Source organism: Solea solea, chromosome 6 (assembly GCF_958295425.1).
Source record: "Solea solea chromosome 6, fSolSol10.1, whole genome shotgun sequence".
NCBI lineage: Eukaryota > Metazoa > Chordata > Actinopteri > Pleuronectiformes > Soleidae > Solea > Solea solea.
Genome location: NC_081139.1, coordinates 20752341 through 20765347, shown reverse-complemented (window position 1 = coordinate 20765347; position 13007 = coordinate 20752341). Strand labels below are relative to the sequence as shown.

Below are 13007 nucleotides of genomic sequence, written 5' to 3'. Positions count from 1 at the left end.
CCCCGCATTTTGGCTGCTCTGGATTGTTGTGCCGTCAAAAGCCTTGTGTGGGAGGGGCTTGGGGAAGTAGCAGGAGGGCCCTGTCAGCAGCAGCGATCAGAGCCGAGCTGAGCCGAGTCGAGCCGAACCGCTGGGTACTGTGGCTGTTCCAAGCTGAGCCGCGACCGAAACTTCACTGCCAAGATGTCTGACGATGAGCAAGAGCAGACCGTAGCCGAGGACCTGGTGGTCACCAAATACAAGATGGGGGGTGACATCGCCAACCGTAAGTCCGTTGTAAATTATGTAAACCTTCAGTGACCGGACGAGGACGAGATACTGTGCTTCTGTCAGCTGTCATCGTTATTTCCCCAACATCAGCAGCCGTCGCCGCCATGTGGTTTACATGCGAGACACACATATGCTACACTGAATAGGCTAGCTAGCAGGTGCAGCTGGTTCATTTTTAGCCGATGCTAGCTCATCTGTTAGCTGCTTCACAGAAAGAGCTGCCGGTCCTTTACTGCTGGTGGAGGCTAACTATCCTGTTAGCTCAGTATATTGCCTAAAAATGTAAAGCTGCGGATATTAAGTCACTTTTATTTCGTTGGTAATAGTGTCCACACAGTCGAGCTGAAGAGTTTGTCTTAGTTATAATAAGTGACATTAGTATGTCTGCTACAGTGTTAATGTGGGGTCTTCATGAATGAACGGTCATTCTGCTCGCAATATATATAAGGACAAGTCACCTCTGTTTTTACACATCGCTGTGGTTAAAATCCTACTTAAAATGTAAATATGATCCATTAATACATTTTCAGAAACATGATTACGTTTAATGATCCACAAATAAATCATCACATTGCTATCTGAAGGTGTAAAACAAATTATGGTATTAATTACCAGGATAAATGAGACTCACTCATTCATCTTCTACAGCTTTATCCTCCACATGAGGGTCATGGAGGGTGATGGTGCCAATCCCAGTTTACATTGGGCTATTTGTCCCCTGTCATTGAGACAAATGGCCATCCAAACTCACACCTACGGTCAATTTATAGTGGCTGCATGTTTTTTGACTGTGGGAGGAAACCCACACACACTCGGGGAGAACATGCAAACTCCATAGAAAGGCCATTGTTCCAAAAGGGTCACATACCTACACATACATGCTAACCACTACACATATTCATAATACTAAATTTCCAACACCTGATCTATGCTGTTTGTACGGTAGGCATGTATATACAGTATCCATTGTATGTTATCATTATAACAATCTATAAACTATTTTTAACATTTGTATAAGTCAACAAACCATAATGCACCATTTTATGTAAAGATCTTGGATAATATGTGGTTTGATCATAATATCGATAATATATTTAGACATCCACCACCTGCTTTACTTCTTCTTGCCTTGGTTTATTTTGCTTCTTGTCTCACCCAGAGGCTCTTCGTCTGGTGGTGGAAGCAGCCAAGCCTGGGGTGTCTGTTCTCAGCCTCTGTGGGAAGGGGGACTCTTATATCATGACTGAGACGGGGAAGGTCTTCAAGAAGGAAAAGGAAATGAAGAAAGGTGAGGCAAAGATTATATGTTGCACCGTATAAAAGATCTCTAGACTATTGAGACCTGGTATTAACATCCGTCCCAGGTCATTGGACAGCACTACTTGCACTTCGAGTGTTTCCTCAGATCTGATCACAAAGACCACATTTAGAGATGGTTTTAGGACACATGTGGCCATGTTTTCAGTCATGCATGAACACAGGACATCTTGTCCTCATGATGGATTAAAGATGGCCTTCGCAGCTGTCATCCTCTGATCCACTGTTTCACTTCTCTTTTTTTTTAAATGTTTTTACTCATTCACAGAGATGATTTACTTTTTCTAATGATGAAAATCATTTTCACGTTTCAGCAGTGTTAGGAGAGCATTCAGTTAATCGGCTTCTTCTTTAGGCACACAGCCACTGAAACAAACATGTTAACACCAGACACATCTGTACATCAAGACTCTTTAAAATAATTTTTTATTCCCAAAAGACATGATGTCATTGCTTACTTGCATACAGGGTGGGGGAAGCCGCATCTGATCTCTTGTGTTGCATCTCAGATGCATTTTAGTGCCAGCTGATTTTAAGGCTGTCCGCATGTGATTGGATGTTAATTCCACGTCTGCACAGAGCCCTAGATGCAGCCATACACATATTTTGTGCTGTGTGATTTCAAACAATGGAGGTTGAAAGTGTGACAGTGTGTTTTTATGAGGTGAACCATTTGCCACACCCTCTTTCCTTCTATCTTTTCGTGCCAAACATGTGGGTGATTTCCAAATGAAGACTTGGTGGTTCTCTCTCCCCTCCTCTAGGTATTGCCTTTCCCACCAGCGTCTCAGTCAATAACTGTGTTTGCCACTTCTCTCCCCTGAAGAGTGACCCTGACTACACACTTAAAGATGGGGATCTGGTCAAAATGTAGGCACCACACTCTGCAATTACGTCAACCCCTTCCTCCTCCGTGTGTGCCGAGTCCCTCCGTGTGTTGCCCTCCCTTATTCCCTTGCCCTCCCTTATTCCCTTGTGGTATTTTGGCTTTTACTGTATGTCAGTTTTTTTCTCTGCTTCTATGATCTTGTCATCCTGTCTGTCCTGTGTAACAAACAACGAGTAAGGTTAGATGTTTTAGCAAGTCTCATCTGTTAAGAAACAAGAAAATGTTCACATTTAAGAAGCTATAAACCACAGAACGTGTTTTAATTGTTAAAACCCCCAAAATGATTAATCAATTATCAAAATAGTTGGAGATTAGTTAAGTAATTGATTAATAATCGATTATACATTACAGCGCTAAAAGTGCTGTTGTTTGAAGAGGAGATCAGCTCACCTTACTTGTTGTATTGCCACTTGTGTCTTTGTCGCCCTCAATGTCGCTCATGCTACACGTGAAAGTGTTTTAAAGTTGTTTGTTAAAGCTCATGGTAATGTTGTTACGCACTAGTGGTTTGGGTGATTCTCAATATTCTCAGTCTAACTGTCTGGCTGAGTATGTCTGTTTACCAAATCACTGTGTGTAGATATGTGTAGATACTGTGCTGCTCCCTTGAATTCACAGCAAGTCCTTCACTGTCTTCCAGCTGATTTATAACCACAGAGAACTTCTCCTTGGATGAAATCTACTGTTTAATGGCCATGACAGATTTAAGTTTTTTTTGTTGTAACTCTTATTGTATAGACTTTTATTAGTTTCATTTCCTCAGTTGCTTGACATTTTGTCCTTCTAAAGCTAATTTGATTGCCTCATGCATCAACATTAGTAAGCTTGACAGCAGGCAGGCAGTTTAACTTTCAGTGAATATGACATGGCTGGTTAATTTGGTTTCACTGCTAATTCATTGGTTCTCCTCTTCATCTTATTGTTTGTAGAGATCTCGGGGTTCATGTCGATGGCTTTATTGCTAACGTTGCTCACAGCTTTGTTGTGGGAGCCAGTAAGGTAAGGGGCCAATATTAAAATACAGATTTCTGTGTCTTCTTGTTAGGACAATCATTTAAATCCTCTTCTCTCTGTCTTACTTTTGTAGGAGAGCCCCATCACTGGCCGTAAAGCTGATGTAGTCAAAGCAGCCCATCTCTGTGCAGAAGCAGCTCTTCGCCTTGTTAAACCTGGTAACCAGGTACATTTAACCACCTACAACCTTAATGAGTTACCTTATCTACTCTGGTTTTAGATTGCTCTTACCTTTTAACAATAGGTTACGAGTGTGCTGCATGTGTTAATATGTGTAGTGATGTATTAGTATTAGGAAAAAACAGTGTTGTGGTTGTAGCCATTGTAGCACAACCCGCTAACCCAAAGTTGCTGCCAACCAATAGCAACCAACAGGCAACTGCTGATTTGGGCGACGTATCCACCAAACTCGAATCCCCTCCTGCTTCTCTAAAATGTGGAAATATTTTGCTTTCCCTGTGAGATTTGCTAACAGCATTCATACTGTCAACAAGAAAACCACAGAGTGTAAGCTATGTTGTGCATGTGCATCATAAGGACATAGACGTAACGGTGAAAACAACTCTGTTAACAAAGGCAAGTCATTTGGAGCGAAACGTCCTCAAAATTCAACTTGCACTAAAGTGATAGCTAGCACTATAGGCGTGTTTGTAGCATCAGACATGTGGAAAACTGGATTTAAGCATTTACATGGATTTAAGTTATTGTTACATTCATATTGTTAATAAATTATTTAAATTTGGCAATGAGGCCTTAGTGTGGTACATGACAAACCAATGATGGATATTATATCAGTCATGACACCATGTAGACAATCGAAATGGGAATTAAAAAATGAAGTTCTTATGACATAAAACCAATGATCCTAGACCAAAAATGGCAGAAGCGTCTGTGCTAAAAGAGAGAAAAAAAAGATCAAATGGAATCGTGACCTTAAAATCAAATCAAAGAAGAAATGTGACACGTTTCCCTAATTAGTAAGTAATAATGCAACTCACTGCTGCAGTTGTAAATGGATAGATGTCTGTGCTAGCAGCTGGCTGTGTCAGCTTTTTCAAACTGTTACTGTTCAGTCAAAATTGTATTTTGTATGTGAAAGTAATAACTCTTTTCCTCCTCTTGTCAGAACACTCAAGTGACAGAAGCCTGGAGCAAGATCGCTCAGTCGTTCAAATGCACACCTATTGAGGGTGAGTGCCCCTCATTGGGTTATCATTTACGTTTGGATGACTTGTTTTGTTAAATTTCCTTCTCGAGTCACCTCAGACTTAACTGGAAGATCCCCATTATTGTCATAATGTGAATGGTTTCATGAAAATGTTTAATTTGACCTGTTTTTGACCTATTTTGTTCTGTCTGTCTTTGTCTTTATATAGGTATGCTGTCTCATCAGCTTAAACAACATGTCATAGATGGAGAAAAGACCATAATCCAAAACCCAACAGACCAGCAAAGGTACCTAGCATTACCTTTTGGTAATCAGCAGAGGGAAGAGGAAGTTGGGACCTTGAATCCTCGTACCGTTCTATGTGCTGGGATTCTTTTTGGCAGTATATGAAGTATATGCCCATCTTTCTCTGACTGGCTGCTGTTGACACTGAATTTTCAGGAAGGACCATGAGAAAGCAGAATTTGAGGTACATGAAGTCTATGCTGTGGATGTCTTGATTAGCACCGGAGAAGGGAAGGTCAGTGTCCTCTTGTCTTTTCCTGCTCTCCACCCATACTCTACTCACTTTTCAGTAGTATACTCAACATCATGTCAGTCAGAACACCAGAACCACCAGTTTCTATTAATCACACTCCCTCTCTGATGAAAATACTCTTGTTCATGCTCTTATCACATCCAGAATTGATGACTGCAACAGTATAATATGGCATATTAATCAAAGTTCTGACATGCTCCACCTCCACACTACCTTCCTCAGTCTCCACCCCTCTGTTGCTATTCTCCTGTCACCCCGTCTCATGACTGTACTGTACTGTCTCTGGGGTCACAGAACCTTCTCCTAGGGTTGGGAAATATTTATACTTTTAACTTCTCTATTCTGTTTTTGTTTGATTTTCTCAGTTTTTAATCCCACATAAAATGTATTTGTTCAAAGGCACCTTAAAGACACTTTAGGAATAAAAGGTGTTTGTATAAAGAATGTGCATCAATTTAATTAACCCATTTTTCATTTACAATTAGGCCAGAGATGGAGGTGTGAGGACCACCGTTTACAAGAGGGACCCTGGTAAGCAGTATGGCTTGAAAATGAAAACTTCCCGTACTTTCTTCAGCGAAGTGGAACGACGCTTTGATGTCATGCCCTTCACTCTTAGGTATGAAAGCCACACTTAAATTGTTGTCATTATGATACATTCCCCACCTCATGCTGAATATCTTGTGTAGGTTTACAGCAGCTTGAATATTTTGGCTTTATTCGCCATTCTCCAACAGGGCATTTGAGGATGAAGCCAAAGCTCGTCTGGGTGTGGTGGAGTGTGCCAAACATGAATTGTTACAGCCCTTCAGTGTACTACATGAGAAAGAAGGTGAGTGCTTTTAAATAGACCATTCTTTTTAACAGCTGTCCCTTTTATCTTTAGCCATTTTCCATTGAGTGGAATGGTTCAGTTTGGTACAGTATGGTGTTATCAGCCTCAACCATTCCATTTCTTGACACCTTTCTCTTGGGGTAGTACTGTTCTTGCAAGCCTGACCCAGGGCTTTACTAGGACTGAACGATTTTGAATAAATATCTAATAGGGATTATTTTGACAGGAAATGCGATTGCGATATCAGAGGGAATGGTCATTTTTACATCATTACTCTCATTTTCATTTAAAAAAAAAAAAAAAAACATATTTAAAAGGATTAATGTGAGATATTTGTGCAGCTTTGTGAGAAACAAAGATGTTCTCTTCAGTCTGTAGAATAAGATGTGTAATAATAATTCACCTAAAATTATATTTTGGCTTGAACAAATATTGCGTCTCCTGCGATTTGAAAATTGCAGCAAGCTGTATTGCGATTTCGATAACATTTGGATCAATTGTTCAGCCCTAGGCTTTACTACTTCAAACCGTACCATACCAAACGGAACCATACCATGAAGGAACACACCATATTAACAACCTCAGTCTATCTGTGTCTTTGTTCCCAGGAGAGTTTGTAGCTCAGTTTAAGTTCACAGTGCTGCTCATGGCCAATGGGCCTCACAGAATCACCAGCGGCCCCTTCGACCCAGAGCTCTACAAGTCGGAGCATGAAGTCCAGGATCCAGATCTAAGGGTGAGACTGTGAATAATAGACGGACAGACTGAGCATACACCAAGCTCCTTCATTACACGCAGGAAGCGGCTGCATTAAGCATTTTACTCATTTGACTTCATAATGAAACGTCTCCTCTCTTCCCCAGACTTTACTCCAGAGTTCTGCAAGCCGTAAAACACAAAAGAAGAAGAAAAAGAAGGTGATTTTTTTTTTCTTTTGAACAATGAATATAAAACTGATCTCCAGCTCATAGGCCGTGTGTGTTTACTGTTAACAAAAGTCGACATTGAAATCTCACTGTTTGACCAACAGAAATCACATATCAATATATTACTACCTCGTAATATAATTCACAACATAGTAAGTTTGCCATTTTTTGTAGTGCTGCCGAAGAGTTATACCCCACAAAGTGCATTAATAGTATCCCATTGGGCATCATTGAAACGTACTGTACAATTGATGGTCATTAAATGACCAATATAAAGTATAATGCAATGCACTCATGCTGCACCCGACCATAAAGTACTGGTGTGAATGCCCCCAAAGCCAGAAAGCAACCTCAGATCAGAGTTTTTTTTTTATGCATTTAAAGGTGGTTTGGGGACACGTGTCTACATTCCTCAGCATGCAGGAACACAATCCATCTTCAGCTGATGTCCTCTGACCAGCTGCAGATTCACAGAACATTGACTCAGCCCTTATACATTTTTTTATTTGTACCCACAGTCACGATATTAACACTAATTGTCACATGACTTCTGTATTGTAATGGTTAAAATGAATCAGTGAGAGTCATGCTGTGATTTACTCATCTCCTGACTACCTGTCACTAGTGCTGAGACACGGACACCAGGAACACGCCATCACAAACACACTGACAACAGAGATATCTGTACAGTCAGACTTGTTCAGAACACAATTTTGCTACAGTGGACAGACATGATGTCACTGCGTGTTTTGAGTTGCGTGTGAATGAAGCGAGATTAATTCACGTGGTCAGAGGAGACCGTGTAAACAGGCTTGGCTGTCTGCATGTGATCACATGTCTAATGAAGAATGTTAATATCTCTTGGACAAGGTCCAAGAGAAGAGTGTTAAATTTACTAATGTGTCGCCACCTTTTTCCACATCCTACAGGCCTCAAAGACGGCAGAAAATGCAACTGGACAGCCAGCTGAGGGCACAGAAGCCGCAGGATAAATGAATGAATAAACGGATAAATAATTCAACACTGCCTTTCCTCACATGTAACACACCACGGAGAACCAAAAGACGACCCAACAAATTGCCCTGAAATTCTCTGCCCATCGTCCCCAGTAGATGATGATATCACAAAATTAAACTGAATTCAAGAGAACTCTGGACACGGTTGAATAATTGAAGGATCCTATATGGACTAAAAGCTTTTAAACCTTTGCTGTGGTATCATGAATACCACAGATTTCTGCTGTTGTCACATTTGCATAGGAATAAAAAACTGTTTGCAAATGGTAAAATAAAAATAATAAGAATAAAAAAAAATTCAAAAGACTTAACCCAATGGAAATCAACAATTGGTGTCTGTTTTGGTAAATTGCAAGTTTCCTAATTCGTAAAAGTGGAACTTGTGTTAACAGAGTAAAGGGTTAGTTAGTTAATGGGTTCTTTATTCATATTTATCATCACACACAAGACATCAGTATGTCTGGTCTCCCTGATGCAGGAATGGGATGTTTTAATGTGACTTTACACTTGTTTACCTTTGAAAACAAATTTTAAACAAGATTCTGGACTTGTCTTTGTTTAAACAAAAAATGATAATAAAAAAAAAGAAATGTTTTCTCATTCTTTTTTGATTGAAATGCCTGTCATCTCATGAATCCGTCCGGATGACACCATTTGTCATCCACTGCATTATAACAACTGCAATTCAAAATTAGTTTTTGGATCACACCATGCACTCAAAGGTTAAATTGTCAAAGTGTTACAATAATTATAAAAAACGTGACTGTAATGGATTGTTTTCTGGCTCCAGAGATAAATGTATGGTTACCCTTTGAATTGTCACTTACCGACTACATGTATTTGATGAAATTACAATGTTTGAATAACTGTTTTCTAAGGCAACAACACGAGTGGAACGCCAGGATATTTTAAACAGGAGGAAACAATTGTAATCTTGACCTTAGGGAACAAACTGCTGTGTTTACTGCCATTACCTTTTACCCCTTTAAAAGTAAAAATCATGCTCCAACTTTGAAAAACTTTTCTCTTTGTAAAAACCTCTTACTTGCCTCTTTACATCATGAGTCTTGTGGAACATGGGAACTACAGTAGACGTGTTGCTTGAGTTGGGTTGGACCAGTAGGAAGATCATGTAAGGCCTGAGTTTAATTTGATAGTCACAAACTGTCAGGTCATGTTTTTCAACAAGTCAATATGTTGAGAAATGTCAACATATGCCTGCCTTGTCGCTCAGTTGTCAGGTGGTTGATGGGTATTTACATGTAATGAAATAAAAACATTTTCATACATTTGGTCTTGTTTTTAAAATACTGCCTTAAAATATCAAGATGGTCAGCTTATTTATGTCCAAACTGTTAAGGTTGCAGATTAAGTGGATATTAGTGGTTATGTTATCCTGAGAGTGATCAATTCATTTTTTTGGGCTTGTGTTAATTGTTCAGGATAATTTATCATATGAGTGGAAAAAAGGGCTGTGATGAGTTAACATGTAATCTATGTTGATAATCGAGAGGTGTTTTTTTGTTTTGTTTGTTTTTTAATAAAATAAAATCAATTTATCTGATTTCACTGTCTAACATGAAAGGTTAATGGTGTCTTTGCACCTGTGTAACAGTAAACTCGAGACAACAAAACAATTTGCAGACTGACTCATTTTGTGGTCTGAGAAATGTCCATTGACCGGTTCCTGCCATCTTACATTGATAATTCCACATCAAAGGACTTCACATGTGTGGTGTGCTACCAGTAGTTATTATGAATGATTGCAAATCATCTCTGGACACGGTTATCTAGATTAGATACCAATTGTAAGAATACATTAAATAAGATTAAATAATTCTTTATTGTCATTATGTTCATGCATAACGAAATGTTGTTTGGTTAGCTCTCGGCTTCAAAGCAATACACAGCATTATGAATATGTGTAAAGGTGCAAACGTTATTAGAAAAAAAGACATGTCAGCAGCAATGACTTTTAAATTTACAATAGACAGTAACATGTCATAGCAGCAGTATACAATAAGTAATATACACATTTACACGTTCCAACATACATTAATCCCACAATCATTCAGTCAGTACCAACATATGCATTTGAGAGAGTCAATTAAGATAAAAATGTCCATTTCTCTTTAAAATAACAAATATTTTGAACAATAACACTGCAGTAAAAACATGACGCTGCTGTATTGTCTCATGTTGGGAGGTTTTTGAGTTCATTGTTCACTGTGATTATTGTTCCTGGGTAAAAACTTATAAGAAGAAGAAAATGCCTCTATATAGTTTATACAAGTACAAGTGTGAAATCACATGTACTGTCAGTAGGTTATGAACCACTGGCCAATTAAACTATAAACCTATTGATAAACTATCGCCATTTTGACTGACTGTAAAACGCTGTGTTTACTCGTCTGACGCATTAACAACATGGAGCTTTATCAACGGGTGCTTTTACTGTTTTACTACATTTCCCATGAGCGGACGGAGGCGTGAGTGATGACGTCAGGGGCTTTATAAAGGCCACCATCTTTGATCGTCACATCCTCTTTCCGTTGCTCTTCTCGCCTTTGAGGTATTGGCAGCCGTTTCTCCTCTGAAACAATCCGAAGCAATCATTGACTTTGTTCTGTCATCCGCATTATCTGATAACTGTTTCTGCTTCACTTTTACAGAAACCTCTCCACACGATGAGAGCGAAGGTAATGTGACTTTTTGTTGTGTGTAGTTTAGTGTTTTCTGTTCTCTCCCGCTTCAGTCAACGCTGTTACCTAGCTTCTTTTGTCTGTCGTGACTTTATTCTTGTTATTTCCGTGTATTTTCAGCTGTCTGACTGTTCTTGCTTAAGTTAAATGTCTGTACCAGCACTGAAAACGCTTCAAATACACAAATAACACAACGTTATTAGTGAAACGTAGCGAAAATGCTAATGCTAACTTAGGCCCTGTTTGCAGCATTGCACGCTGCGACACAAGCATGTGTATATTTGTTGAGGTTGCAATTATCGATTTTTCTTGGTTAATTTGACGGTCCTTTTCTTTACAGTTCAGGTATTTGTTACATAAAATACCATAAACGCCAGTTTCTTAAACCTTCAAATGAGAATGTCCTTAAACAAAATATTTTGATTACTGTTAACAGGAAATGTACAGTAGTAGTGGTTAACTATCGTCTTTGCAGCCAAATTATATATGCACACAATTGCTGTGCAATTGTTGGAAGTTAGATGATGTGGACTATTGTAATGACAGAATCCCACCTGAAATGGTAAATATCAGTGAATTATAAAACATTTTCTCTTAACAGAAACCCAGCTTTCTACCTGAAATGAATTCCATAAAATGCTGAATTCAATTACAGTTGTGATGCAACTGTAATTGAAATCCTCATTACTACTTTCCACTAGGTACTTGGAATGTGAGGGTAGTGCTGTATAAGGGCAGGTTTAATTTAAGCATGCTGTCATACGGAGAGAAAATGTTACATTCAAAGCAAACCTACCTTTTATGGCAGCTCTTGGCCCAGAATAAAACTGCATGAGGAACAATCTCCAATGCAGTTAACAAACTTATACATTTCTTGCAGATTAAAGCATTCTTTTAATACATTTTCAGCATTTATATTGCAGTAACTGGAAATTGTCAATATGTGGTAGGGCCCTAGTATATATTATAATTATAATAACGTTATCTCTGTCCAGTGGGAAAGAGGGTACATATGTCCAGTTAACTCACATTAACGCATGTTCTTTATCTTTCAGTGGAGGAAGAAGCGTATGCGCAGGTAAGCAAAGTTCACTGTAATCTATTAGATATAGTAACATCGTCTGATGCAAATTTTAAACATGAACATCTTAACATCTTAAGTGGATTGGACATTAAATATGGATGTTGTAAACCTGTCTAGTAATGGTATTACTGAGATGGGCTGTGCCTCATGGAATGCTTGTGGCATTTTATATTCCAATTGATCCATGTTATTGTGGTGTGAACTTTAGCTCTTAAGTGATTCAATGATTCTCAGGATGTGAGCACATGCTTGTACATCAATTAACTTTAGATTCTAGAACTTTAGAACTATAGATGCAGAGGGGCTCTTATTGGGGAATAGGAACCTGTGTGGCAACTAATTTGGTCCTGGGCCAGGTTATGTTCAATTTAAATGTGAAATGCGCTATAAAAAAGCACTGCACTTAAATCAGCCTCTTGAAATAGATTTTCATCTAGTGGATTTTGGTGCTAGAACCCAATTCCAGATTCAAATGTCAGATTGACTACCTGAAGTGGTCACACCCACTTTTGCAGATCTCTAAACTGAACACACCTTATGCTCATTGAAGTTGTCAGTGGCTCAAATGTATCCAATTAAGGGTTTTAAAGCATGTAGCTGTGTAATTTCTTGCATTTCCACCAGGCTGTTTGTATGTTTTCTTGACTGGGGGTTTGTTTTCAATAGGCTGAAGCGTAAAAGGCGAAAGATGAGGCAGAGGTCCAAGTAAGCCCTCATCACCACCAGCTGCAAGAGCTACCATCACTACCAGCTGTCGGAACTTCTCCAGGTGACTGACGCAGGTGGCTGAAGTGGACTGTGTGAACGCCATCAGCGAAGGAAACAACCTCTGCTTTCAGATGACTGCGCATCACACTGAGCCAGCTGTGGTTGTTTGACTGGACGATGGCAAAGACGCTGGCTGCATCTTACAACATCAGAAAGACAGCTGCTGTGTTCATGGACCATTTTACATATTGTTAACGAACAACTGTTTTGTGGTGCATTAAACAATAAACGAACACTGTTTAAAAGTTTGCTATGTCCCAGAATCTTAACTTTATTACAGGATTGTCTGACATTATCTTGTGTAGACGGTGCTATAGCTCAGATTTGATTTAGTGCCACTATATAACTTGATTATATAGATATTCTTGTGCTAATTATCATCCATTCAAATCTGTTTTTATGTACAATAAGGACCTTTTTTTTTATGCATTGTGACTTTGATCTGTGATGGGGAGCTTTGAGTGAAGGTTAGACAGGTCT

General features: G+C 39.1%; 1 protein-coding gene and 1 long non-coding RNA gene across 2 annotated transcripts; both read left to right on the top strand.

The window, feature by feature from the left end:
* The first annotated feature begins 76 nt into the window (after positions 1 to 76).
* pa2g4a (proliferation-associated 2G4, a) lies at positions 77 to 9262 on the top strand. The gene is made up of 13 exons (XM_058632454.1): positions 77 to 265; positions 1430 to 1558; positions 2352 to 2457; positions 3406 to 3475; positions 3564 to 3656; positions 4617 to 4680; positions 4867 to 4945; positions 5100 to 5178; positions 5682 to 5815; positions 5934 to 6028; positions 6640 to 6767; positions 6895 to 6948; positions 7887 to 9262. Exons 1-13 carry the CDS (start codon positions 184 to 186, stop codon positions 7947 to 7949), a joined length of 1176 nt encoding a protein of 391 aa, XP_058488437.1. The 5' UTR covers positions 77 to 183; the 3' UTR covers positions 7950 to 9262.
* A 1176-nt stretch (positions 9263 to 10438) lies between these two features.
* On the top strand, positions 10439 to 12775 carry LOC131461318 (uncharacterized). The gene is made up of 4 exons (XR_009240462.1): positions 10439 to 10545; positions 10646 to 10672; positions 11731 to 11753; positions 12426 to 12775. It is a non-coding gene; the product is annotated as an uncharacterized LOC131461318 (long non-coding RNA).
* The last annotated feature ends 232 nt before the right edge of the window (positions 12776 to 13007 follow it).